Source organism: Alosa sapidissima, chromosome 13 (genome assembly GCF_018492685.1).
Source record: "Alosa sapidissima isolate fAloSap1 chromosome 13, fAloSap1.pri, whole genome shotgun sequence".
In the NCBI taxonomy this organism is placed as follows: Eukaryota; Metazoa; Chordata; class Actinopteri; order Clupeiformes; family Clupeidae; genus Alosa; species Alosa sapidissima.
The window spans coordinates 32990653-33014636 of NC_055969.1; the positions used below are offsets into that span (position 1 = coordinate 32990653).

General features: G+C 48.2%; 1 protein-coding gene across 3 annotated transcripts in view; it reads left to right on the top strand.

The window, feature by feature from the left end:
* The window catches only part of LOC121679857 (WD repeat-containing protein 7), a 155946-nt gene that overhangs the window by 23676 nt on the left and 108286 nt on the right, over positions 1 to 23984 (top strand). For 2 of the 3 annotated variants that reach the window (XM_042058907.1, XM_042058906.1), the window contains exons 14-20: positions 1359 to 1573; positions 10937 to 11170; positions 11416 to 11918; positions 15929 to 16023; positions 20046 to 20138; positions 22152 to 22270; positions 22633 to 22756. In XM_042058907.1, the coding sequence (XP_041914841.1) occupies positions 1359 to 1573; positions 10937 to 11170; positions 11416 to 11918; positions 15929 to 16023; positions 20046 to 20138; positions 22152 to 22270; positions 22633 to 22756 (1383 nt within the window). The remainder of the gene's footprint in view (positions 1 to 1358; positions 1574 to 10936; positions 11171 to 11415; positions 11919 to 15928; positions 16024 to 20045; positions 20139 to 22151; positions 22271 to 22632; positions 22757 to 23984) is intronic. The other variant, XM_042058908.1, reaches the window with a different exon arrangement.

Below are 23984 nucleotides of genomic sequence, written 5' to 3' on the forward strand. Positions count from 1 at the left end.
GGTGCAGCCCGGTGATTAGAATCACCTTTTTTTGTCAAATTCAGCGAAATTCTCCTCACATTCCTCAAGCTGTCTGTTCGGTAAGTGCCCTAAAAAAAGCCCTGTGCTGTGTTTCAGCCCGTCCACATGTAGCTGCAGGAGCTTGGAACAGAGAGGTGTAACTCAATTTGTCTGCCGAGCTCAAATATCAACAGTCCACCCAAATCGATGACTGCACCTTTAAGGGGCCCCCCCTCTGCAGCTGTTTAAAGCCCCATCGGCCTGAATAAGATGTAGGTGTGGATCTGGAGAAAGAGAGAGCAGGAGGGAGGGAGAAAGCAGAGAGGGGGGAAGAGGAGAGAGGAGTGTGTGTGTGTGTGTGTGTGTGTGTGTGTGTGTGTGTGTGTGTGGGGGTGGGGGGGGGGGGCAGGAAGAGACAGAGAGAAAGTGAAAGAGACAGAGGGATGGAAGGACAGAAGAAAAGCAGCGGAATTAGAGTGAGAGCTAGAGTGAGCGCAGACAGTGGAAAGAGATTGCAGGGTAGCTGAGTGTGAAATGAAGAGAGGTGTGTGTGCTGAATCGTCTGGCGCTTAATAGCGAAGCAGAGCAGGAGTCCCTCCATCACATGCTGTGTGTGTGTGTGTGTGTGTGAGAGACTAGGAGGGCATTGATGGGCCCAGAGAATCAGGACCCCCTCAGTAGGTAATATTGAGTGCAATCCCGATATCTTCACACATCACAGAAAATGATGCGGCGTCTGTGGTCCGGTGCTGTGCAGAAGGGAGAGGGAGAGAGGGGGAGAGAGAGAGAGAGAGAGAAAAACCCCAGAGGGCAATAGGAACGTGAAAGAAAAGGAGAGAATTGGACTCTTTATCTGAGTGAGCAGGTTATAGAGTGAGCAGGTTATAGAGTGAGCAGGTTATAGAGTGAGCAGGTTATAGAGTGAGGAAGGCACCGGAGTCCAGTTCAGCAGAGAGACGCATAAACTGACCGCCCCCGCCCAGTAGAGCCATGAGTCCAGCCCAGCCCAGCCCAGACTGGGTGGGGAACAGTGTTCAATCTGATTGGCTGTCCCACTAATGCCAGTTTCTTGGCGTGCTGGAAGAATTGGTGCCCTTAATCTTTCTGTCAAATGTATTCATCCAAGTGTATCAAATGTGCTGCTTCAAATCATTTGGTCCCTGACTGAATACTTAAAGCATATTTGCAATCACTGTTGATCACTGTGTGTGTTTGTGTGTGTGTGTGTGTGTGTTTACTCAGCCATCTGACTCTAAGCTTGTGTGTGTGTGTGCGCGTGTGTGCGCGTGTGTGCGCGTGTGTGCGCGTGTGTGCGTGTGTGTGCGTGTGTGTGCGTGTGTGTGCGCGTGTTTCCTCAGGTGCGCTGGACCGCTGTGTGATGGGCATCACGGCCGTGGAGATCCTGAACGCGTGCGACGAGCTGGCGCCGGCGGCGGTGGACGCTCTCAACCACCCGGCGGTCAACCTGAAGCAGGCCATGACACGCCGCAGCCTGGCCGCCCTCAAGAACATGGCCCAGCACAAGCTGCAGACCCTCGCCACCAACCTGCTGGCCGCCGACAACGCAGACAAGGTGAGCCAGATGGTCAGCCTGACGGCCGTAAGAGGCCTCCCTTTACTCTCTCCCAGGAAGGCATTAGGAGGACGGGTACAATGTGTTTAGAGGACGCTCGTGCACTGAAATACGTGTCTCCTTATTGGCTCTTGGAACAGCCACCATGACACACCTCTCTGGTATGGCAGACCGAGGTGTCCGGTTACGATGTTATGACAAAAACGTTATTTCACACATCTATGTTGCATGTGTCATTTGATTGTTGTAGAGGAGGATCAGTAAGACAACATCAAGCTAATTATTACCTGTAAAATGTGGACAGTATGTGACCGTTTGACCCATGATGAATACGAGTCCTCACAAATGCTCTGCTGAGGGCAGCGTGCTGGACCTGTGGAGACACCAGTATGTGCTGTTGACTTAGCTTTGCGTCGTCTGTTAGCAGGGGCATGTTTGTGATTGGGGGGGGGGGGGGGGGCGGAGGTGTCCAGCCAGATCTCCTGGAGGGCCCTGAGATCAACAGTGGTCAGCGCGTGGCGTGTTTGAGCAGCAGAGAGCCCAGTGCTTGCCGGGGAAAGAGCTGAGCAAATAGCAGGCCTAATCACTGGATGAAAAATGCATGGCCTCGGCCTCGTCATGGGACCCCCAGCCTGTCCGATGTCTGCCAGCTCTGTCATCCAAACCATCTCCAGAGAGAGACAAAGAGAGAGATAGAGGGGGGGGTAGAGAAATGGGAGAGAGTGAGAGTGAGACAGTGGGAGAGCTGAGATAGAAAACGAGAGAGAGGAGGAGGAGGAGGAAGAGGGGACTTGAGGGGATGGAGGGAGACAGAGGAAGAGGAGAGTGGGAGACCTGGAGACGGCTGAGTGAGAGAGAGAGAGAGAGGGAGAGACGGGACAGACAGAAAGTGGATCTTCAGGAGTCTAGTCAGAGACGATCAGGCCAGGAGATGTGCTCTGTGTCTCCTCTGTTCCACTGCCGCCCGGCGCTCAGTCCTCCTCCGCCCCTGCTGCCTCCTCTGAGGCCTGTAAGTGTGTCTGTGTGTGTGTCTGTGTGTGTGTCTGTGTGTGTGTCTGTGTGTGTCTGTGTGTGTGTGTGTGTGTGTGTCTGTGTGTGTGTCTGTATTTCTGCGTGCGTGCATGCGTGCGTGTGCTCACAGAGTGGAGAGAGAGTTGTAAGTGAAGAATGATCAGGATCAGATGTGATAGGACTGGTGATTTGTGACGGTGCTGTCTGTAGAGGAGCAACCCCCACCCCACCCTACACCCCACCCTACATCCCACCCTACATCCCACCCTACACCCCAGTCTAATGGGTGGAGGCCTTCACAGATCTGTAGCAGGTGACACAGGCTGAATCATCATGAGTACATCTGGCTTGTGGGAACTGGATGGTTTTCTTCTCACGATTTCATGAAGCCAATGAATTTATTGTTTTTTTAAAAAACTTGTAACACTCATTACATTTCATGTTTGGTGTTAACGCACACATTTGCACAAATGTCTTTTGGATTTTGTTGTCAAGCGTTCCCACTGTCACGTCCTCTCTTTCCACCCCTCTCTCTCTCTCCCTCTCTCTCTCGCTCTCTCCCTCTCTCTCCCTCTCTCTCTCTCTCTCTCTCCCCCTCTCTCTCTTGCTGTCCCCTCCCCCCCATCACTGACTGGACTGTTGACCTTTTCGTCCTGCCAGCCCCTGTGTGGCTGTAATTGGTTTGATCCCACTGCATGTGCTGTGGGAACACACACACACACACACACACACACACACACACACACACACACACACACACACACACACACACATGCACACTGACCACCGATAATAAAGACATTAGGGACTGTTGATGTTTGGCCCAGAGACCGGCCAAGCTATGTTCTGACCCTACCGTTGTCTAGGAAACAGGAGTGCAGTTGCTACCTCACATCACACGAGCACCGTAATGTTTTCAAAGTATTGAGGGATGGAACATTGTCCCAGTCGCCTTGGCAAGGCCGAGGCCACACACACACACACACACACACACACACAGACACACACACACTAACATTGTCCCAGTCGCCTTGGCAAGGCCGAGGCCACACACACACACACACACACACACACAGACACACATACAGTATCACTCTCTCTGACTATTTATCTCTCTCACACACACACACTCAAAGCAAAAAAAACTTTGATAGCAAAATAATTGTGTAAAATGCAATGTAAGTAAGAGTAAGTGATTTTACCAAAGGCATTCTTGTATGCTAGTCTACATGTGCCCAACACATAGATGAGTGTCAGGAACCCTGAGCTGGGTGGCAGCGCTGTTCTCCTATGATGACTAGATAAGCAGTGTGTATGCAGGGTGATCTAGCTATGCTCTGTTCTATGATGACTAGATAAGCAGTGTGTATGCAGGGTGATCTAGCTATGCTCTGTTCTATGATGACTAGATAAGCAGTGTGTATGCAGGGTGATCTAGCTATGCTCTGTTCTCTATGCGGACTTCTTTCAGTCTTTCAGCAAGTAAAACTGACATCTTTGTGGTAATCTCTCATGAAATGGAGGAGTGCATACAGTATGTACAAGATGCATGTCATTACAGGGCTCTACACTAACATTTTTTTTCAGGAGCACTTGTGCGCCCAAGTTAAAAAATTTAGGAGCACAGTCAGTTCTGTACTTAACTTACACATAATCTAACATTATACTGCAGCTAACAGTTAAACATGCCAGTACACCAATTGCAAATATTAAGAATGACTGACAACATTTAGGCTACAGGAAACAGGATTTTAAAGATCAATGCCTACTTTATTTTCAGTCGGTTCTATTTTCCTACATTTTGTTAATGTAAAATAATATAATACATTGCCATATTTGCATTTAGCCTGTTTATTAAGTATCCTGCCAAATGTAGGCTAATTTATTTATTTGTGAATCCATCTATAGCTAATCCAAATATGCCCATGGTGACCTATCTGACAGCCTACTGCCTAATACTACTACTAAAACAGTCCATTTTCTCTTCCACAAAACCCAACATAGGCTAATCAAGGATATATGTTTTATACTTTTAGTTTTTATTTGAAATATCTGCATTGATGGGGGCAGTAGGCAAACGTTAGGCCTACTTTCGTTTTGCACTTCAGCTTGTATTCGGTGTAAACAAACAAGCATGCGTGGAAGCCTGGAGTTGTCAGTAGCGTTCTACCTTTGAATAAAATGGGAGTATTACAGGAGGCTACGTTTGTGCCGGTTTGCTACAGCTATATTTTGCATATTGCAGCCAATACATCAACTGGGCTAAAAGGCATGTTAGGTTACCTTTCCTTCTCTCACTGCATTCTCAGAATCTCATCCTGTTCCTCCTATATCCAATGAATTCGGTGGATAGAAGAACTAATTTCTTCAATCTTTGCATCTTGGCTGGCTAGTCTAACTTTCCGCTTTTTCTGCGCGCTCTTGGATTTGACAGAAGCGACTACTAGCGAGTCACAACGCGAAACTGCTAACGTTGATGGGAGGTGTAGTTTTTATGCTGCATTCGCGACTCTATGGTTTGCACCAGTAATGTTTCTCGATGCTGCGGTGTATTTTGTAGACAAACATTGACATGGTTAGAAGTCATTCGCACCAGTGCGCCTAAATATTTTTTTGCACTCGCACGGCATCATTTTTACTCGCATGTGCGAGTGAAATGGGCGCACTGTAGAGCCCTGCATTACTCAAGTGTGTGTGTGTGTGTGTGTGTCTGTGTCTGTGTGTGAGAGTGTATTGGTGTGTGTGTGAGAGAGAGTGTTGGTGTGTGTGTGAGTGTTTGAGACTTCTGAGTGTTCTGACTGAGTCTGTCTGTCTGTATGAGAGAAACTTTGTGCATGTCTGTGAATAATATTCATATTATAGAGCATTTGGAGTGATGTATCTGTCTCTACAACCACACTTTACTTCTCTCTCTCTCTCTCTCTCTCTCTCTCTCTCTCTCTCTCTCTCTCTCTCTCTCTCTCTCTCTCTCTCTCTCTCGCTTGCTGCATTCTTTCTTTTGTAATAGTTGGGAATGTTGCGCTCATCTCAACAGTGTGTGTATGTGACTGCTTGTGTGTGTATATGTGTGTGTATGTCCTGTCCGCCCTCTCCTGTGTGTCCATCTCCAGCGCCCTGACTGTGGTCAAACGCGCCGCCCCGATCTCATCTTCTGTGGGCCGGCCCCTGTAATGTCCCACCATTCCCTGTGACAGCATAATTGGGCAGCGGGCCCCGTCCCTGTGAGATCTGCTGTCAAAACTGGCCATTACGGTCCCCAAGCCATCCGCCGCGGGGCCCTGAGCCTGCACTAGCCCCCCGCCGCGCTAATGACACATAATGGCACACAACCGGCTCGCAATCAAAGGGACCTCGTCTTCCCCTGCTACCATTACCCTCACCCCGTCATTGCCCGTGTGTGTGTGGGTGTGCGTGCCTTGTGTGTGTGTGTGCGTGTGTGCCTGTGTGTGTCTGTGTGTGTGTGGGTGTGTGTGGGTGGGTGGGTGGGTGGTTAGGGGGTGTGCTGATGTTTGTGTGCTCTACGAGTGTTTGTAGCTTGTTTGTTTTATGTGTTTGTTTGTGTTTGCTCGCAAGCGAGTCTGTATGTATGTGTGTGTGTGTGTGTGTGAGAGAGAGAGATTGACTGCTGACTTTGTCCTTGCCCTTGCACGAGGCACCTCGGAGCCCTTTTAGTGGTGTTTGGTGTTGGAGAGAGGACAAAAGCACGATAGAGAAGAGGAGAGGTAGTGTTTATGTGTGAATGCGTATTGAAGCGAGATAGCATGTCTACATGGGCATTTTGAAAATGTCTGTGTGTGTGTGTGTACAAGCGTGTATGTTTGTGGTGCGGGTTGACCTGGGCGACAGAACAGCTCTTCAGCCGTATTGATTTTGTAATGGCTCCCTTCGCAGCTGGGCTGAAGGTCACTCTCGGGGGCCCAGGGCTGGACATGACGCTCAGCCCATCCTCAGCGAGCTCACCAGCTCACGCTCCCCACAATACTGTCGCCGCTGCCCGCTCCCTCACCTTCATTCAGTCCCTCTCTCTCTCTGAGGAGGAGGAGGAGGAGGAGGAGGAGGAGGAGGAGGAGGAGGAGGAGGTGAATGGTGGTCCGTTTACAGATGCGCTTCTTATCCCACCAACGCCTCTTGGTTCTTACCAATGAAATGGCTTTCCATTCTTTCCTCTTTTCTTCAAAGAACACATAGGCACAGCTTAGTATGCACATGCACATGCACACGCACATACATACACACACACACACACACACACACACACACACACATACACACACACACAATACACACACGATACACACAAACACACTTACAGTGTCCACTAGCCCCCTGAGCCCAGATGAGTGTTTAATGGAAGTGATATGAAAAGCCCCCCCCCTCCTCCTTTTACTCTCTTGCACTTTCTCTTGCTCTCTTTCTTTCATGCTTTTTCTCCTCCCCCTCTTTCTTTCTCTCTCTCTGTCTCTCTCTCTCTCTCTCTCTCTCTCTCTCTCTCTCTCTCTCTCGCTCTCTGCCCGTTTGATTGAATTCTGCTGTTGTTCTGCATCCTCAGCCTCTTTGAAATTTGATTTGGGAATATGGCTGGGTCCCCAGAGGTCCCCAGATGTTTGAGGTCCACCTGGATACACACACACAAACACACACACACACACACACACACAGTGCCATCATATCCTTGAAATAAAGGATTGTGGTGTGTGCCTGTGTGCAGGCGTGTCCCTGATTTGAGTGTGTGTTGATGTGTGTGTCTTCACGCACTGCTGCTTTACACAAGCCCTGAGAAGAGCATGGAGCATGGCACTCTTTGGAGAGGCCAAGCCCCCTGGCCAGCAGCGCAGCAGCAGCAGGAGCAGGAGCAGGAGCACACCACCGGCCTGTGTGTGTGTGTGTGAGTGGTTGAGGAAGAGATTTGGGTTATAGCAGCAGGTAGACAGACAGCCCATAATAACCTGATGGAGACTTCTCTTGGCGCTGATTGGGCACCTCCTCGTTTCAGAGAGAAGGGCCCCTGACCAAAAGATTGGGGGTGTGGGCAGAAGGGTGTTAGATAGGTGGAGAGAGAGAATCAAAAAGGGGGGGGGGGGGTTATTCCCTTTGTTCCCCTGCTGTAGCACAACATGTCCACTAGAGGGTAGTCTGCCTCCATGGACCGAGTACTGGCTGAGCTACGGAGGGTGAGTGGGGCAGGGAAAGGTGCAGGAGCAAAGTCAAGCTGTGACTGGGCGCCCAGACCTGCTGACCGCTGCCAAAGGGCTCACCTCAAGCCCTGCTGTCCAGAGGGACACCAGAAAATGTGGTCCACACACACACACACACACACACACTCCTTTCGTTCTATGTAACCACTGGGGTGCTTGTATATATGTATGTGTGTGTGTGTGTGTGGGTTGACACCTGAAAATGTGGTCAACCCCCCCCCCTCTCCTTTGAGTGTTTGCGTGACTGTGACGCTCTGTGTCGTTGGAGTTGCGGGGGGGGGTGCGGGGGGGGGGGGGGTCACTCTGAGCTTGCAGTCTGGCCTCCTCCTGTGTCCTGCCCTCTGTGTGATGTGTAAGTGTGTGGCCAGCAGTGTGGTCAGTTGCAAGAGCTCTGCACCAGTTTGACCTCATGAGTGTGCTGCTCTCAGGCCATTTGCCTTGACTTGCTAAAGTTGCACTGAAATGACGATGAAATAAGAATGAAATCTATTTTTCAGATACATCATCACCTAAATAGTGACAAAGACCTGAAAACTATAGTTACAATATTAAAGGAAAAGACACTGAGTAATGTTCAGTATATTATTAATATAGTTTATATAATTATAAATATAATAATATATAAAAGTATAGTATATTATATTATTGTCTAGTGCTAAGTGTGCTCATAATGCAGATTTGATGGTATTGTGCAGTGCTCTAATCATGCTCTAGCAGCCATGATGTTCTGGACCTTCTCCTAGTTGTAGTTGTTTGTGAGGTTCTATAGGTTGCAAGTGTTCCAGAGAGAGGTGTAGTGTGAGCAGCTGTTCCCAGACCTGTCTGAGCTGTGAGTGTGAGGTGTGTGTGTGTGTGTGTGTGTGTGTGTGTGTGTGTCTGAACCGTGAGTGTGCGGTGGCTGTGAGGTGCGTGTGTGTGTGTGCGGGTGTGTGTGTGTGTGTGTGTGTCTGAGCTGTGAGTGTGAGGTGCGTGTGTGTGTGTGTCTGAGCTGTGAGTGTGTGGTGGCTGTGAGGTGCGGGGACGATGTGAGGGAGTCTGGGAGCAGCAGACATCTGTCAAGCGACCGAGCACCGCACACAGCCTGCATGCCTGGCAGAGCTGATTCGCTCGCTCCTCATCAGCCAGACAGGCCAAGCCAGTCCTCCGTTCAGACAAAAAGAAGGGCCAGCAAGCTGGACCCCCCCCCCCAAACAACCCCCCCCCCCCTCGTCCATTCTTCAAAGTGAGCGCAAGCCCCTGACCGGCACTGCCGCCATCTTGGCCCCAGACAGTCCTCCCAGCTGCTCTGAATGCCCGGTCCGTAGAGGCATGTTCATGCTCATACAGTAGCCGTATGTCCTGAGGGGTGGAGGTGGACTCTTTTCATGAGCACACACAAACACAACACACACACACACACACACACACACACACACACACACACACACACACACGTGTGAGCCCAGAGACAGGGTCGCTACTCCTCCTGAGCTCTCCTGGCTCTTCATCTATATGTGCTAGTGCTCTTCACCTGCTATATGTGCTAGTGCTCTTCATCTATATGTGCTAGTGCTCTTCACCTGCTATATGTGCTAGTGCTCTTCATCTATATGTGCTAGTGCTCTTCACCATCTATATGTGCTAGTGCTCTTCACCATCTATATGTGCTAGTGCTCTTCACCAGCTATATGTGCTAGTGCTCTTCAGCTATATGTGCTAGTGCTCTTCAGCTATATGTGCTAGTGCTCTTCACCATCTATATGTGCTAGTGCTCTTCACCATCTATATGTGCTAGTGCTCTTCACCAGCTATATGTGCTAGTGCTCTTCACCTGCTATATGTGCTAGTGCTCTTCACCATCTATATGTGCTAGTGCTCTTCACCATCTATATGTGCTAGTGCTCTTCACCTGCTATATGTGCTAGTGCTCTTCAGCTATATGTGCTAGTGCTCTTCACCATCTATATGTCACCATCTATATGTGCTAGTGCTCTTCACCAGCTATATGTCACCATCTATATGTGCTAGTGCTCTTCACCAGCTGCTGCTGTTATTTGATCAACTTATTTTGGATGTACTCCTCCTCTTCCTCAACAAGAGAGCGAGGTAAGGGCCAGGCCAGCTCCCTCTCCACTCTCCGTCTCCCTCTCTCTCTCTCTCTCTCTCTCTCCTTTTCTCTCTCTCTCCTTTTCTCTCTCTCTCTCTCTCTCTCCCTCTCCCTCCCTCTCTCCCTCTCCCTCTCTCTTTCTCCCTCCCTCCCTCCCTCCCTCTGTGTTGGCCTCAGTCCTGTGATCGCTCAGGCAGGCGCAAGGCCCCATTCATGCCCCTTAACTGCCATTGAACACGGGGACAATGCACAGGCTCCGCGTGCTAATTGTCTGCGATGGACGTTACTGTGATGCCTATTGAACGTTCAGGGCCAGATGCAAGAAGGACCAGGGAGGTGTGTGTGTGTGTGTGTGTGTGTGTGGGTGTGTGTGGGGAGAGGGAAGTGGGCTGGGGCCGGATGGGCTTGCATCCTCCCTGTCCTCCACCGAGGACAAACTAATGTGTTCTTTTGGCCAGAGAGTCATCAGAGCACTGGCCTTTTCAAGCGTAAACATCCTTTCCAATACTAGGAATGCAATGCAGGTGCCTCCGTAATTGAATTAACATTGAATAGCAATTAGCAAGCCAGCAATTTCAAGCCGTCCTGGTTGAAAACAAGATGAGACCCAATGAACGCTTGGGGGGAAAGGCATTAGAGGAGAAATGTTTGGGATTATTACGCAGACCTGCAGATGAGGACATTAATATGCATGGTGGCAAGCTTTGACTAATGTGCTTGAGCAGTAGTCAGAAATTAGTTTATTAGACTCCTGTGATTATCAAGTTTCCATGAGTAAGTAGAAAGTTTGGTGTCCATGGTTGGAGAGATATAATTAGGTAGCTGGACCAATGGCAGTAATTGATGTAAACCACATCCTGTATGCATATGGATCTTACGCAGATTACTATCGAACAGGCAGATATTAAATGAGCCGTGACATCAGAGAGAGTGATTATGTTTTTAACTTACTTTATCTCTGTGGCCAGTTGAAGTTTAGTGAAAAGATGCTTGTGTGTAGTAGAGCAAAATGGTCCGATGTCTAAGCATGTTGAAGGTAGTCATGTGCCTGTTTTTCTGTGTGTTTCAAAGGGGAACCTGCCCAAGTACTCCCACAATGCACTTGTGGTACAAGCGATGAAGACCAATGTGACGGACTCGGACATGCATGTGCTCTTCTTTGACGTGGAGGCGGTGATCATCCAGCTGCTGACCGAGGAGGCCCAGAGGCCCAACCCCATGCTGGTCTCCCCGGAGACACTGCAGAAAGCTCCTGGCGGGGCGGACAAAGGCGGCTCCTTGCTGGCCAGCAAGATCTTTAAACAGGTCAGCAGGGGAGCACGGCAAACGCCATCACAGCAGCCTCAGATGAAACCACATCTATGTGATATCAAGAGTCTATGCTCTAAAATGGTGCCACTAGTAATGGATTAGTGTCCATCCAATGGCTCTCCTGTCCTATTTGTAATGAATTGATGCTAATAGTAATCATTGCCACTCAAGATGTGATTCCTTCTCCCTATACTTCTTCTTTCCTCTTTCCATCTGGTCTTTCTTCTTGTCCTCTCAAGGTCAAAGAGACCATCAAGGAGAATATCAAGGAGCATCTCCTGGACGAGGATGACGAGGAGGAAGAAGAGATGCGTCGCCGTGAGGAGAAGTCCAAGTCGCTGAGCCTGCTGGAGTACAACCTGACCATGGACACGGCCAAGCTCTTCATGTCCTGCCTGCACGCCTGGGGCCTGAACGGCAGCCTGGACGAGGTGTGCCTGAGCCGCCTGGGCATGCTCAAGCCGCACACGCCCATCTCCTTCGGCCTGATCTCCCGCGGCGGGCACATGTCCCTCATGCTGCCCACCTTCAAGGAGTCCCTGCTGCGGCAGCTGGCACTGGGGACTGGGCCCGACCCCGGCCGAAAGCTCTCTGTGTCCGAGATCGTGGGCAAGGGCACGTACGGCGTGTCGCGCGCCGTCACCACGCAGCACCTGCTCTCGGTCATCTCGCTGGCCAACACCCTCATGGGCATGACCAACGCCACCTTCGTGGGCGAGCACATGAAGAAGGCCCCGGCACGGTACGCACTCACCCACCCACAGGCACACAGCACACCTGAACATGCCCAAGCAGGCACACCGCACACCTGAACATGCCCAAGCAGACACACAGCACACCTGAACATGCCCAAGCAGACACACAGCACACCTGAACATGCCCAAGCACACCTGAACATGCCCAAGCAGGCACACAGCACACCTGAACATGCCCAAGCAGGCACACAGCACACCTGAACATGCCCAAGCAGACACACAACACACCTGAACATGCCCAAGCAGGCACACAGCACACCTGAACATGCCCAAGCACACCTGAACATGCCCAATCAGGCACGGCAGCACACCTGAACATGCCCAAGCAGACACACAACACACCTGAACATGCCCAAGCAGACACAGCCCACCTGAACATGCCCAAGCACACCTGAACATGCCCAAGCACACCTGAACATGCCCAAGCACACCTGAACATGCCCAAGCAGACACACCTGAACATGCCCAAGCAGGCACACAGCACACCTGAACATGCCCAAGCAGACACACAGCACACCTGAACATGCCCAAGCAGGCACAGCAGCACACCTGAACATGCCCAAGCAGACACACAGCACACCTGAACATGCCCAAGCAAACCTGAACATGCCCAAGCAGACACACCTGAACATGCCCAAGCAGACACACAGCACAGCCACACTGACACATGAGGCTGGTCTCATATGCCATTCAAATTCAGCACAATCTCTGAGTCAAGGCTGAAGTTAATAGCTGTATTCATACATTTGACTAGGTGCGGTCTTTACAAGCAAAATAGGCTGAAGATAGCTAAAGAAAGTATTATATACTGTGATTTGAAGAATGCAGGCTGTTTTTGAAGAAGTAAATCCTTTGAAGCATCCTTTTTAATCTTACACTTAGACCTTTTCAAGACTTGAAAATGGAATATGAACATATTCGGGTTAAATGCCAATTAATATTGAATTTAGTGTAGCTGGAATATAACATTTGATTGCAGTGAAAAGAAGTGGACTTTAGAGAAATAATACTTTTGACTGAATTCATGAAAAACCTTGAACATAGGGCAGTAAAGAGTCAAAAACTTTCTGAAAGATTCAGTTTGAGATTAAAGTCTTTGCTCAGAATACTTAATGCTACGTTCCGTGTCAAATCAGATAAGGTTGTTGCTGCACCATCTCAGATTTTGTTCAAACCTTGTCTATATCAAGAATGGGTCCCAAAACCAAGGCCTATAAAATATTTCTGTTCAAATCCTATGTCTTCATATTATTTTAAGCCATTGAAATTACTTCAGTTTTACAGCCTGAAAATCACATTATCTGGGAAGCAATGTTTGGGCATGAACATAATGAAAAGTATGATTCATAGGCAGCCGAATCTTGGTAGGGTGGAAGACAAACATGTTCCCAGTATGACTGGACTATTACAAGTTTGTACAGCATTCTCATTGATTTTCTACAAGGCCCTAGATTTGGAAAAAGAGTGACATTAAGGGTAGTATAAACTTGTTTTTGTACACATTTGGTATCAATTATTATTTGTTTCTATATTTTATTAATGTTGTACCAACATTTGAGCTCTCCACATAATGGGCTTGAAGATTCTAAGGATTAAACAAAGGGAGCTTGTGTTTTTCTACAAACAGTTATTGTGTGCACATCCCACCTTCTGGCAGGTGCAGGACAAAAGAAAACTTTTTGACTCCCATATATTTAATGCACAACGGGCAACGTTTCGACCCTGCTGGGTCTTCTTCAGTTGCCTGTTGTGCATTAAATATATGGGAGTCAAAAGCAGTTTTGCGGACATTATATATTTTTTCAATTGAGGTTGTATTTTTCTGTCATTGTCTTAGGATTGAAATGGTACAGTATGTGGGGTAGCTAGTAGGCATGTGTAGATGGATGTGACCGTAGCCCAGTACAGAGTAGCCATGTTGGGTGGTGGTGGGTGAGGGAGCAGTGTGGTTGAGCATGCTGGTCATGGTCTCACACTCCCAATCAGACATTCTGTGTGCTGCGCTCCTCCACCACACACACGAGCAAACAAACTTCACACTCCACACCAACATCATCCAGCATTCAGAGAGGCTACAGGGTGTGAAGTCTGGGACATTAAAGATGCAATTTCTTCTTTCTCTCTCTCTCTCTCTCTCTCTCTCTCTCTCTCTCTCTCTGTCTCTCTCTCCCTCTCTCTCTCTGTCTCTCTCTCTCTCTCTCTCTCTCTCTGTCTCTCTCCCTCTCTCTCTCTCTCTCTCTCTCCATCTCTTTTCCCCTCCTGCTGTTGTTCAACTTTCTCTCTCTTTCTCTCACAATATCCCTCCGTCATGTTCTCATTTCTCCCTCTGTCTTCTGCTCCCACTCTCCTATACGGTGTCTGTGTTCCTCCTGCAGCCTGTACCTCTATGCGTCTGCTCTTAGGTCTGGACTCACCTCCTCTGTTGTTTACCACTGTTGTCTGTCTGCATTCTGGACCCCGGTGGTCCAGCTTTGTCTTTGACCGCTGGGCTTGGGGGTGTGTCCAGGCCACTGGGGCTGTAATGAGCCCACTCACTGGCACTGCCCCAGGTTGGCTGGCATGGGAACAGGGCCAAGAGCTGGAGCTCTCGGGGAGCCAGGGCTTGTTTTGAGGCGAGCGTAGGGCGGTATTGAGCCGTTAGCCCGTAGCCGTGGGTGTGTGCGCGCACAGCAACCAGCCGCATGTGGAGAAGAGGCTGATTGTCTGAGCTTCCTGGGCGGTGAAAGATTTAGCATCTGCGCAGGAGATGACGATTTCATGAAGCGAAGTCGATAGAGTGTGTGTGTGTTATGCGTTTGGATTAATGCTTGGGGAAAGAAAGTGAGGAAGAAAGAGAAGGGACTGTGGCTCACTGAAAGCCAGACAGCGCTCAATATTTCACAACCATCCCTCCATTCATGCCACTCTGTTAGGCTGAAGAAGTTGTGTCCGAGAATTATCATTGTCAAAGTTGTGAAGCAGGAAAGTTAGCCTAGGTGCCAGTTAGGAAGTTACTTGTGGTCATTCTATTCATCCCACGGCTATGTTTATTTGGGAACATTTCCCTTTTTAGCTGTTACTTGAAGGCCCACCGGCAGTCAGACCAAACACTACTTAGAGACTTCACTCTTCACAGCCGGCGTCTATCAGACTGAATTCTTGTTTCTCCCCTCTTTCTTTCTTTCTTTCTTTCTTTTTTCTGTTGAAACTTTTCTTCAGTAAGTGTGAGGAGCCTTGCAGGCTAACAGCGTTGCTCTGACAAGAGCTGCTTTTCATTAGCGCAGATTCAACAGGTGCTCTCAGCCGAGCCAAATGGAGCAGGGCTGTTTGAAAAGCTACTGAAGGCCCAGCTGTAACGATCACTGCAGGAGACTGTGTGTGTGTGTGTGTGTGTGTGTGTGTGTGTGCGCGCGCTCCGTTAGCACATTAGCCTCAACTTAGCCCTTCTTCTGAACTTGCTAAGTTCATGGACGGGGGCGGGGGAGGGGGGGTTGAGAGAGTTGGAAGGAGTCGAGTAGAAAAGGATCAGAAAGGAAGAGTGAGGGAGAGGGTGATTAAGAACGGGAGTGGGAGGGAGAAAAGCGACTAGCTGGGGAGCAGGATGGCTAAAGCTCCCTTTCCACAGGCAGGTGCTGGGAGATAATGAGGCTTTAACCAGGGCTCTGGCCTTCACCTCACTCCCCCAACACAAGCAGGGCTCTCGCCTTCACCTCACTCCCCCAACACAAGCATCCCACTGCACACCCCAACCAAAGCTCTCTGCCGGACAGACCACCACAGAGTGCTCTCACTTCCCAACAGCCAACATATTAACATGTGTCGAAATCAAATATATTGTTACGAGTGAGCGTTCAAATCCACACACAAACACACTGTAGCCTGTTGGGATGCGTGTTGGTACAGACGGACACGCATGAGCACACACTGCTAGAATAGGCAGGCCTCATGAATGGCATTATGGGAGGGAGCCGGGCGTCTGCCGGTGCTAAATATTTTATTTGGCCTTTTGTGTTCACAGCCCCCCCAGACCGGGCACCCCAGAGACCCTCAGGAAGAGTGGCCCACCGCCTCCCCCAGCCTCCAGCCCCGCGATGCAGGCTCAGATCAAACAAGGTGACTACAGCACCACACACACACACACACACACACACACACACACACACACACACACGCACGCACGCACGCACGCACGCACGCACACACACAGGGACACACACACACACACACACGCGCGCGCGCACACACACACAGCCCCGCACACACACGCACACACACACACACAGGGACACACACACAAACACGCACAGGCACACGCACACACACACACCCACAGGCACACGCACACACACAGAGATGCGCGCACACACAGACACACACATTCTCAATTACATACAGTACACCATTGCACACACAGGGGGTACACTCCCCCCTTGCATTGGAACACACACACCCCAGGGGTGCCAGCCCTCCCACAGCATCCCGCCCCACACTAGTCCACCTCCAGTACAGAAGGGTACACACACACACACACACACACACACACACACACTCACTCACTCACTCACACTCTAGGGACCAAACTCCCATGGTGGTACGCTATCTCAGTCATGGAGCCCAGCTCTCTGAGGACTGTTAAAGTCCAGTCGTCCTTGTGTGTAACTGCTGGTTTGCCAGCAGTGCGGGTCAGAGTGTGAGTGCGCCTCTTTATAAATGAATGAGAGGGTGCTGTACGCTAGTCTGGGCAGTAACGTATAATCTCATCTTATACTTGAGCTGACACACACATGCCCTACACTACTTGAGTGGACACACACACATGCACTCTCAGACACAAGGGCAAGTCTTCAACAAGACCTCTGGACCTCTCCGTTATTCATGAGAAAGAGATACTTTTGCTACGGAGTCAAGATTTGACTGGAACTCTTGAAAGTCATTCTTTTGAATAAACTGTATTTTAGATATCATTTTTTTATATTTGACAGGAATTAATACCAGTACTTTGTTTTGATATTTATCTATAATTATCTTTGTTATACAATATATTGATTCATTTAGATGAAAAGAATACTAGATGGTTATGGTTATGGTATTTTGTAGATAGATTACATATATTATCCAACTTATCTATGTAATTTTTTAAGTAAATATTTGTATTTTTTTTTTAAACCCCTACACATTACCCCATATATTACATCAGTTAATAATTTGGTTTCTCTTTGAACCAGATGACTGACTTTATTGACTTGTCGAGTGGCAGATTTACTGTGTTTGGCTGTTGCACTTGGTTTGCCAGTCACAGTTCTAAATTTGAAAACGGATTTGAAAATGTTTGTGAACGATATGCAGTTTTGCGATGTATTGCTACATATTTATTCTCTCCCACCACTTCAATCTCTGCTGCTACAACTTCTAACAGTTAAAGTGATCTATCTTTGTATGCTGTAGTTATGATTGATGGTATTGTGAAAGTAATATTATATTTTAGTGATGGTTTAAATATTGTATAGGCTTGAAGTGGCCTTGTTTATGTTGGAGGACAATGCCAGGTGGGTGCCACAGCTTGTTTGTACACTTACATGTGCCAAAGTGCACACACACACACACACACACACACACACACACACACACACACACACACACACACACACACACACACACACACACACACACACACACACACACTCCATCTCTCTCGAGGGCCTCATGTAGACCCCGAGTGGCCTTGAGCCCATTGTTGGAGCCCTCTGTCACCAGAAGCCACCACGGGCCATTGACATGCTAATATCTTTGTTGCTCTGTGAAGCCCCTTCAAGAGTTTTTACCAAGCGTGTTAAACTCTCTGACACGTGCCAGTCCCGCTCCGTCGTGCCGCGTGTCAGAGCCGGCCTGGTGGGAAAACAAACACGCCGCGATGACTCGCCCAGCCTTCTCTGGTGCGAATATAAACATCTGAGTGGGTTTTCCCTGGACTTCAGAATAGCGAGAAGCATCCATGGCTTGTTGATGCGCTCCAAGCCTATTGATTCCTGAGTGCTCTTTAAGTTTGAAGAGATAATGAAAGTTATTCAACACACAGAGCTTTTTTTCTCCCCCCCCCCCCCCCCCCCAGCTCCTCTTGTTCTTTATCGTCCTCTCTTCTCCTCCTTCCTTCTTTTTTCCCCTCCCTCTTCCCCCGTTTCCTGCCATATTGATCTGGACTGGTTTGTGAAACAGCTCCCAGGTTGTATTATGAAGTGTTTTTTAATGGAGTCTTTTAAAGTGGGTGCCAAGACGAGGCGTGGGGCACGTGCCTGCCTTGTTAAGGCAAAAGGGAGGTTTGGAGAAACGAATGTTTTTGTTGTGGAGCTTCCCGGCCTGTCACATATTGACCACGGGGGAACGCCGAGGTGCCGAGATGGGAAGATCTGGAAGATGCCTCGGCTATACAAACAGCAAGCTCTCCACTGGCTGGACAAAGTGGCCCAGTGTTGCCAGATAGATAAACATTTATAGCACATCTCTGATTGCTAATGGCATCTTCGTGGTCCTGGAGGAGATGGATAAAGGGCCCTTAGGGAGTTATTGTGGAATGACTTGGAGCTTCACCATCTTGGCTGATGAACACCCATACATGTACAATAGAAGTTGTCATGGCAACTTTGCTTGACATTTTCTTTCTTGATTTTTTTTTTTTGCACCCCCTCTCCTCACACTAACTCACAGACTGAACTCTCTTTTTCTCCCTGTCTTTGTGTCTTTTCACTTCTCCCTCTCCCTCTCTCTCTCTCTCTCCTCACTCTCTTTCCCTCTCTCTCTCTCTCTCTCTCTCCTCACTCTCTTTCCCTCTCCCTCTCTCTCTCTCTCCTCACTCTCTTTCCCTCTCTCTCTCTCTCTCCCTCTCTCTCTCTCTCTCTCCTCACTCTCTTTCCCTCTCCCTCTCTCTCTCCTCACTCTCTTTCCCTCTCCCTCTCTCTCTCTCGCTCTCTTTCTGTCGCTCTCTCTCTTTACTGCTCTTTTGTGCCTGTTTTTCTCGGGTGACTCATTCACTGTCTGCATGGCTTGAGCTGTTGCCTGCTCACCTGGGGCTCTCGTGCCTGCAGTGGGGGGATTTCAGTCTGGATGCCAGCCTGCACTGAGTGCTCATGGGAGTTGAAGTCCAGAGCATGTTTCTTTTAAAGCGGCGCAGGGTTTAACATGCTCTGTCGGGCATCACCTGCTAGAGACTTCATCTCCCATCTGCACTGATGTGAAATGACAGAAGGCCTCTGTCCACTGAGTTCTCTCACACACCCTCTGTGTCTGACAGGAATAAATGTCTTATGTATAAACCTCTTTTTCTCTGTCCACTAAAGTTAGTATGTCGTGTTTCATGTGTGTTTGTCTCTATGTGAGGTCTTAGTAAGCTGTTCGATTTCTGCGTTCTGTATGTCTGTATGTAGAACGGTTCCTTTTTTACAGCTAATTTCAGGGAAAACCATCAAAATCCCTTCTTAGTCAGATAATATTATGAGCAACACAAAACAGTTTTGTAACCTGCTTCATATCACACAGTAGTAATGCTATTCATTTAGCTGCATTTGGCTGGAACACTCTTAAAACGAACGGTGTTGTCCATATCTAGACAAGTTGTGTTGTTTTCAGCACATTCATTTTAAGAGTTTAAGGGATTATTTTCAGATTTATAGCAGATGACATTTCCTAGCTAAAGCTCATCAGAGAAACATATATAAATAGAAAATACTCAGCCAGCAATATGCATACACAGATTATGCTAATTATAGATTTGATGGGTAACATTATCAACATAGCCATATTCTTCCTTATTTTAAATAATATCTACACTAAATATATAAATCTGAAGCATGTCAGGAGCCAGGTCTGTCCCTAACTGTCTGTCAGCTCTTTACACCTTTACTTTGGTCTCTATATGCTTTACTAACTGCTCTTCCTCCTGTTCACCTGAAACTGCTGGGAGTCTTCGTGTTCTCTCTCTTCCTCCTGTTCACCTGAAACTGCTGGGAGTCTTCGTGTTCTCTCTCTTTCTCCTGTTCACCTGAAACTGCTGGGAGTCTTCGTGTTCTCTCTCTTTCTTTCTTTTCTTTGTTTTGTCCTGTTTTTTTTCTTCTCCTTTACTTATCTTCCTCTTCTTCTGCAAGCTGCTGCCGCTGCTGCCCCCAGCACTGGGCCGCCCGGCTCTGGGGCTAGTCTCACTGGCCCTGCTTTTCATCCCTGTCCTTCAGTCAACGAAGGTACTCTTCCCCGAATAACAGCGCTTCATCTCTCCTCCTCACCCTCCCTCCCTTCCTCCCTCTCTCCATCTCTTTTTCTATCTCTTTCTTTTTGTGCTGCCATCTGCCATACGCTGCTTTTCACCTGTTCTTCCACGCCTGTATTTTATTTTGGAGTATCTTGTCTATAGTTTGTGTGTGTGTGTGTGTGTGTGTGTGTGTGTGTGTGTGTGTTTGTGTGTGTGGTGTCAGACTGTCCTAGTGTGTCTCATGTTGTCTCGTTCCGGTCGTCTTGTTCAATCCTTCCTTTTTTTGGTCCCTAGATTGTTTGAGTTTGCGTCCCTGTCTCACGTCTTTGTCTGTCTGTCCGTCTTTGTCTTTATGTCTGTCTTACGGTTTCTGTCTGTGTTTTGTGCTTCATGTGACTCGCACGGTCTGCATGCTTGCTCTGTTCACTTAAGAGGGAGTATTTGAACCCCTTTTCAATAACAAACACACACACACGCCTCTTACATATACACTCACACAAGAGGCTACCTACCCACCTCCCTATAAACTGTCATTTTCTCTACTTTTTGATGAGATTTGCTTTTACACGAATGTACAGTATATCTGAATGTTTTTAAATTCTCTCCATCTTCAGATGGAGAACATACCTTCTCTCCTCTGCCAAAATGTATTTTCTTCTCTTTCAGCTGTGGCTAAATCTCTTTTTTTACACTCATCAACTGGTTGGCCTATTTTTCAGAATTTTTTGCCTTTTTTTCTTTATTGGGTTGATTGTCGTCGCCCCCCACCCAAAAAAAAAAAAAAAAAAACCTCTTCTTTTGAGAATGTCTTTTCAAATGTGCCTTCCTGTTCAAATTTCCTTTTGAAATGGGTGTAAATTGGTGCTAGTGCCATTGGACCAAATGAATGTCAAACTTCATAATTGTTTCTTTATCTGAAACAAAGCCTTGGACCTTTTTGGATCTCATAAGTGAAGCAAGCATGTTGATCCGTAGTTCTCTTTCTCTTTCTCCTCCTGAACCCCAGTCAGCCATCCTCCTTCCTGGCGTTCAGTATTTAGGCTAATAGCATTAGTGCTGTATTAGATCATAGCATTGTAGCTTTTAATAGCAGCTGGTTTTTATTTAGTCTGTCCAAAGAGTATTGCTCCCTGGAGAATTAAATCATAATGATCTTTGTCATAAAATGATATTTGAATGAATGAATATTTATACTTGAATTTAAAGAAAAATGTTTACACTATTATGCTGATTGTGTAATATTTTATAGCCATTCACGGCAATAGATGTCGATGAATCGATGGCAACATTTAAATATCAATATATTTGTGAACGTTTTTTTGCCATCTGGATATGTTCTCATTCTTAATTTCCGCCCAATCTTTCCTCACAAGAGAATGGTAAGTATTCACAGTCTGATGGACACAAAGAAATTCCTCCCTATTTCTTTGACATTTTGAATGTCATTTCCTGTTGGTGCGTATTAAGTATGTATTAAGCCAGTCGCCATGTGCATCTTCAGTCCACCCTGTTCAGCACTGAAGCATTGCCGATGCCAAAGCCATATATTCACAATATATGTGTGAGGGACCTGTGACCAGTGCTCTCTGTGTGCTATCAGTCAGAAGGGCCATTATCCTGTGTGTGTGCGTGGAAATATCCAGAACAATGTTAATGTCTACTTTAATGCTGCTCTGGTTGTGTGTGTGTGTGTGTGTGTGTGTGTGAAAGAGTAAGTCTGTGTGTGAGCAAGGGAGAGGTGGGGGAGGAAGAGAAGGAAGAGATAATGGTCATCACAGCCATGTCTGTTGGCATGTGTGTATATCCTTGTGTTGTTACAGTCCAGTGGTGTGAGCAATATTGTAGTGTTTATGTTTGTTAACGGACACTGGGCAGACAGGTCATAAAGCAGGTCAGTGCATGTGGACTGCGTGAGTGAGTGAGTAAGTGTGTGTGTGTGTGTGTGTGTGGGGGGTGGTGTATATGTGGCCGTGGAGCTGAGTGTGTTGCTGTGTTGCTCTGCTAGGCTGGAGCCAGCTGGCTGCCATGCACTGCGTGATGCTGCCCGATCTGCTGGGACTGGACAAGTTCCGACCCCCCCTGCTGGAGATGCTGGCCCGCCGCTGGCAGGACCGCTGCCTGGAGGTGAGTAGGGCACACACACACACACACACACACACACACACACACACACACACACACACACACTGCCGAGCTTTTTTGGTGTTCGAAATCCTTTATAAAATAAAGAAAAAAGTACCCGCACACTGTTGCTGCTGCTCCCGAAGTGATTTTATTGCACAACGCTTCCAATGTTGGTCTTCGTCAGGTGTTCCTGTACACCTCTTACGTTTTCTATGAAGAGCACACCTGTCGGAGGCCATGTTTTTATCCATTCAGGTTGAGACCTCCATCTTCCTGTGCTGCTTGGGTGCTTTTGGTGGTGTGTGTACATTTAAATATGTTTGTTTGTTTGTTTGTTAATGTGTGTTTGGCGTGCTTGGCAGGTGAGGGAGGCGGCCCAGGCCCTGCTGCTGGCTGAGCTGCGGAGGATTGGTCAGTCTGGCAGGAAGGACACCATTGATCTGTGGGCCCCATACCTGCCCCAGTATGTGGACACCGTCAGCTCCCGTAAGTCACTGTGTGTGTGTGTGTGTGTGTGTGTGTGGGAATCATTTGGTGTGGGTAAATTAATTCTACTTTTAACATTGGAAGGGCTCCATGTGTCCCGCAGCATTCAGATATGAGAGCTTTCTGCAAACATGCTATTCCTAATCTCCGCACGCCACCTGAGAATCAGTTCCAGTGTGTGTGCGTGCGTGCGTGCGTGCGTGTGCTATTCCTATACTCCGCATGCCACCTGAGAATCAGCTCCAGCTCTTGGTTTTACTTTACGAGAATGCAGAAGTGGAGCCGCTTTGATTGATTGACATGCATGAAATGCATCTCTCAAAAGCTGTTCTTGCTCCAGGTGTTCTAGAGTGTGAGGAAGTGATCCAGTCTTGAGTGGGAGGTGATTGGCACCTCATTAAACAGGGAAGGAGTGTTTTGTCCAATCCCAGATATTTGGCAAGGTCACAGTGTTTGTGTTAGTGTGTGTGATGCTGTGAAAAGGTACCCACCTGACTATCAGGAGCCAGGCTTATGCTGTTGTACAGCTTGTGAGCTGGTGTGGGTGTGTAGAGCACAACTGTGTTAGTCTAATGGACAGAGCTCACAGCGTTTTCCATGGTCAAGCCAGTCACATGAAGCATAGAAATATGGACCACAGACACAGACACAGACACAGACACAGACACAGACACAGACACAGACACAGACACAGACACAGACACAGACACAGACACAGACACAGACACAGACAGTGTGTCAGATGGACAGGGTCTGTCACTGATTTTTAGCATGCAGAACTCATAGTGGACATAAAGTTCATATGATGTCATCCACCTCTGTCTGCTGTCTGTCTGCTTGGTCCACACACACACACACACACACTGACCGAGTGACTGTCTGTGACCTCAGACATCCATAAAGTTGGGGGGCTTTTTCACTGCTGTGTAATATTTGTAATAAAGCACAGTGAGGGGTGGGGGGGGCAGCAGAGTGAAGGAGGGAGCGCTCTCTGGGGTGTGTGCAGACGGAGAGATGGAGAGATGGAGAGTCAGATAGAGAGGAGGGAAATGCTGCCATGTGTGGGGCCTGTGTGTGTGTGTGTGTGTGTGTGTGTGTGTGTGTGCGTGTGTGTGCGTGCGTGTGTGTGTGTGCGTGTGTGTGCCTGTGTGTGTGTGTGTGCCTGTGTGTGTGTGTGCGTGTGTCTGGGTGCCACTCTTGGAGCATTAACCAATTAGCTCCAGCCAGC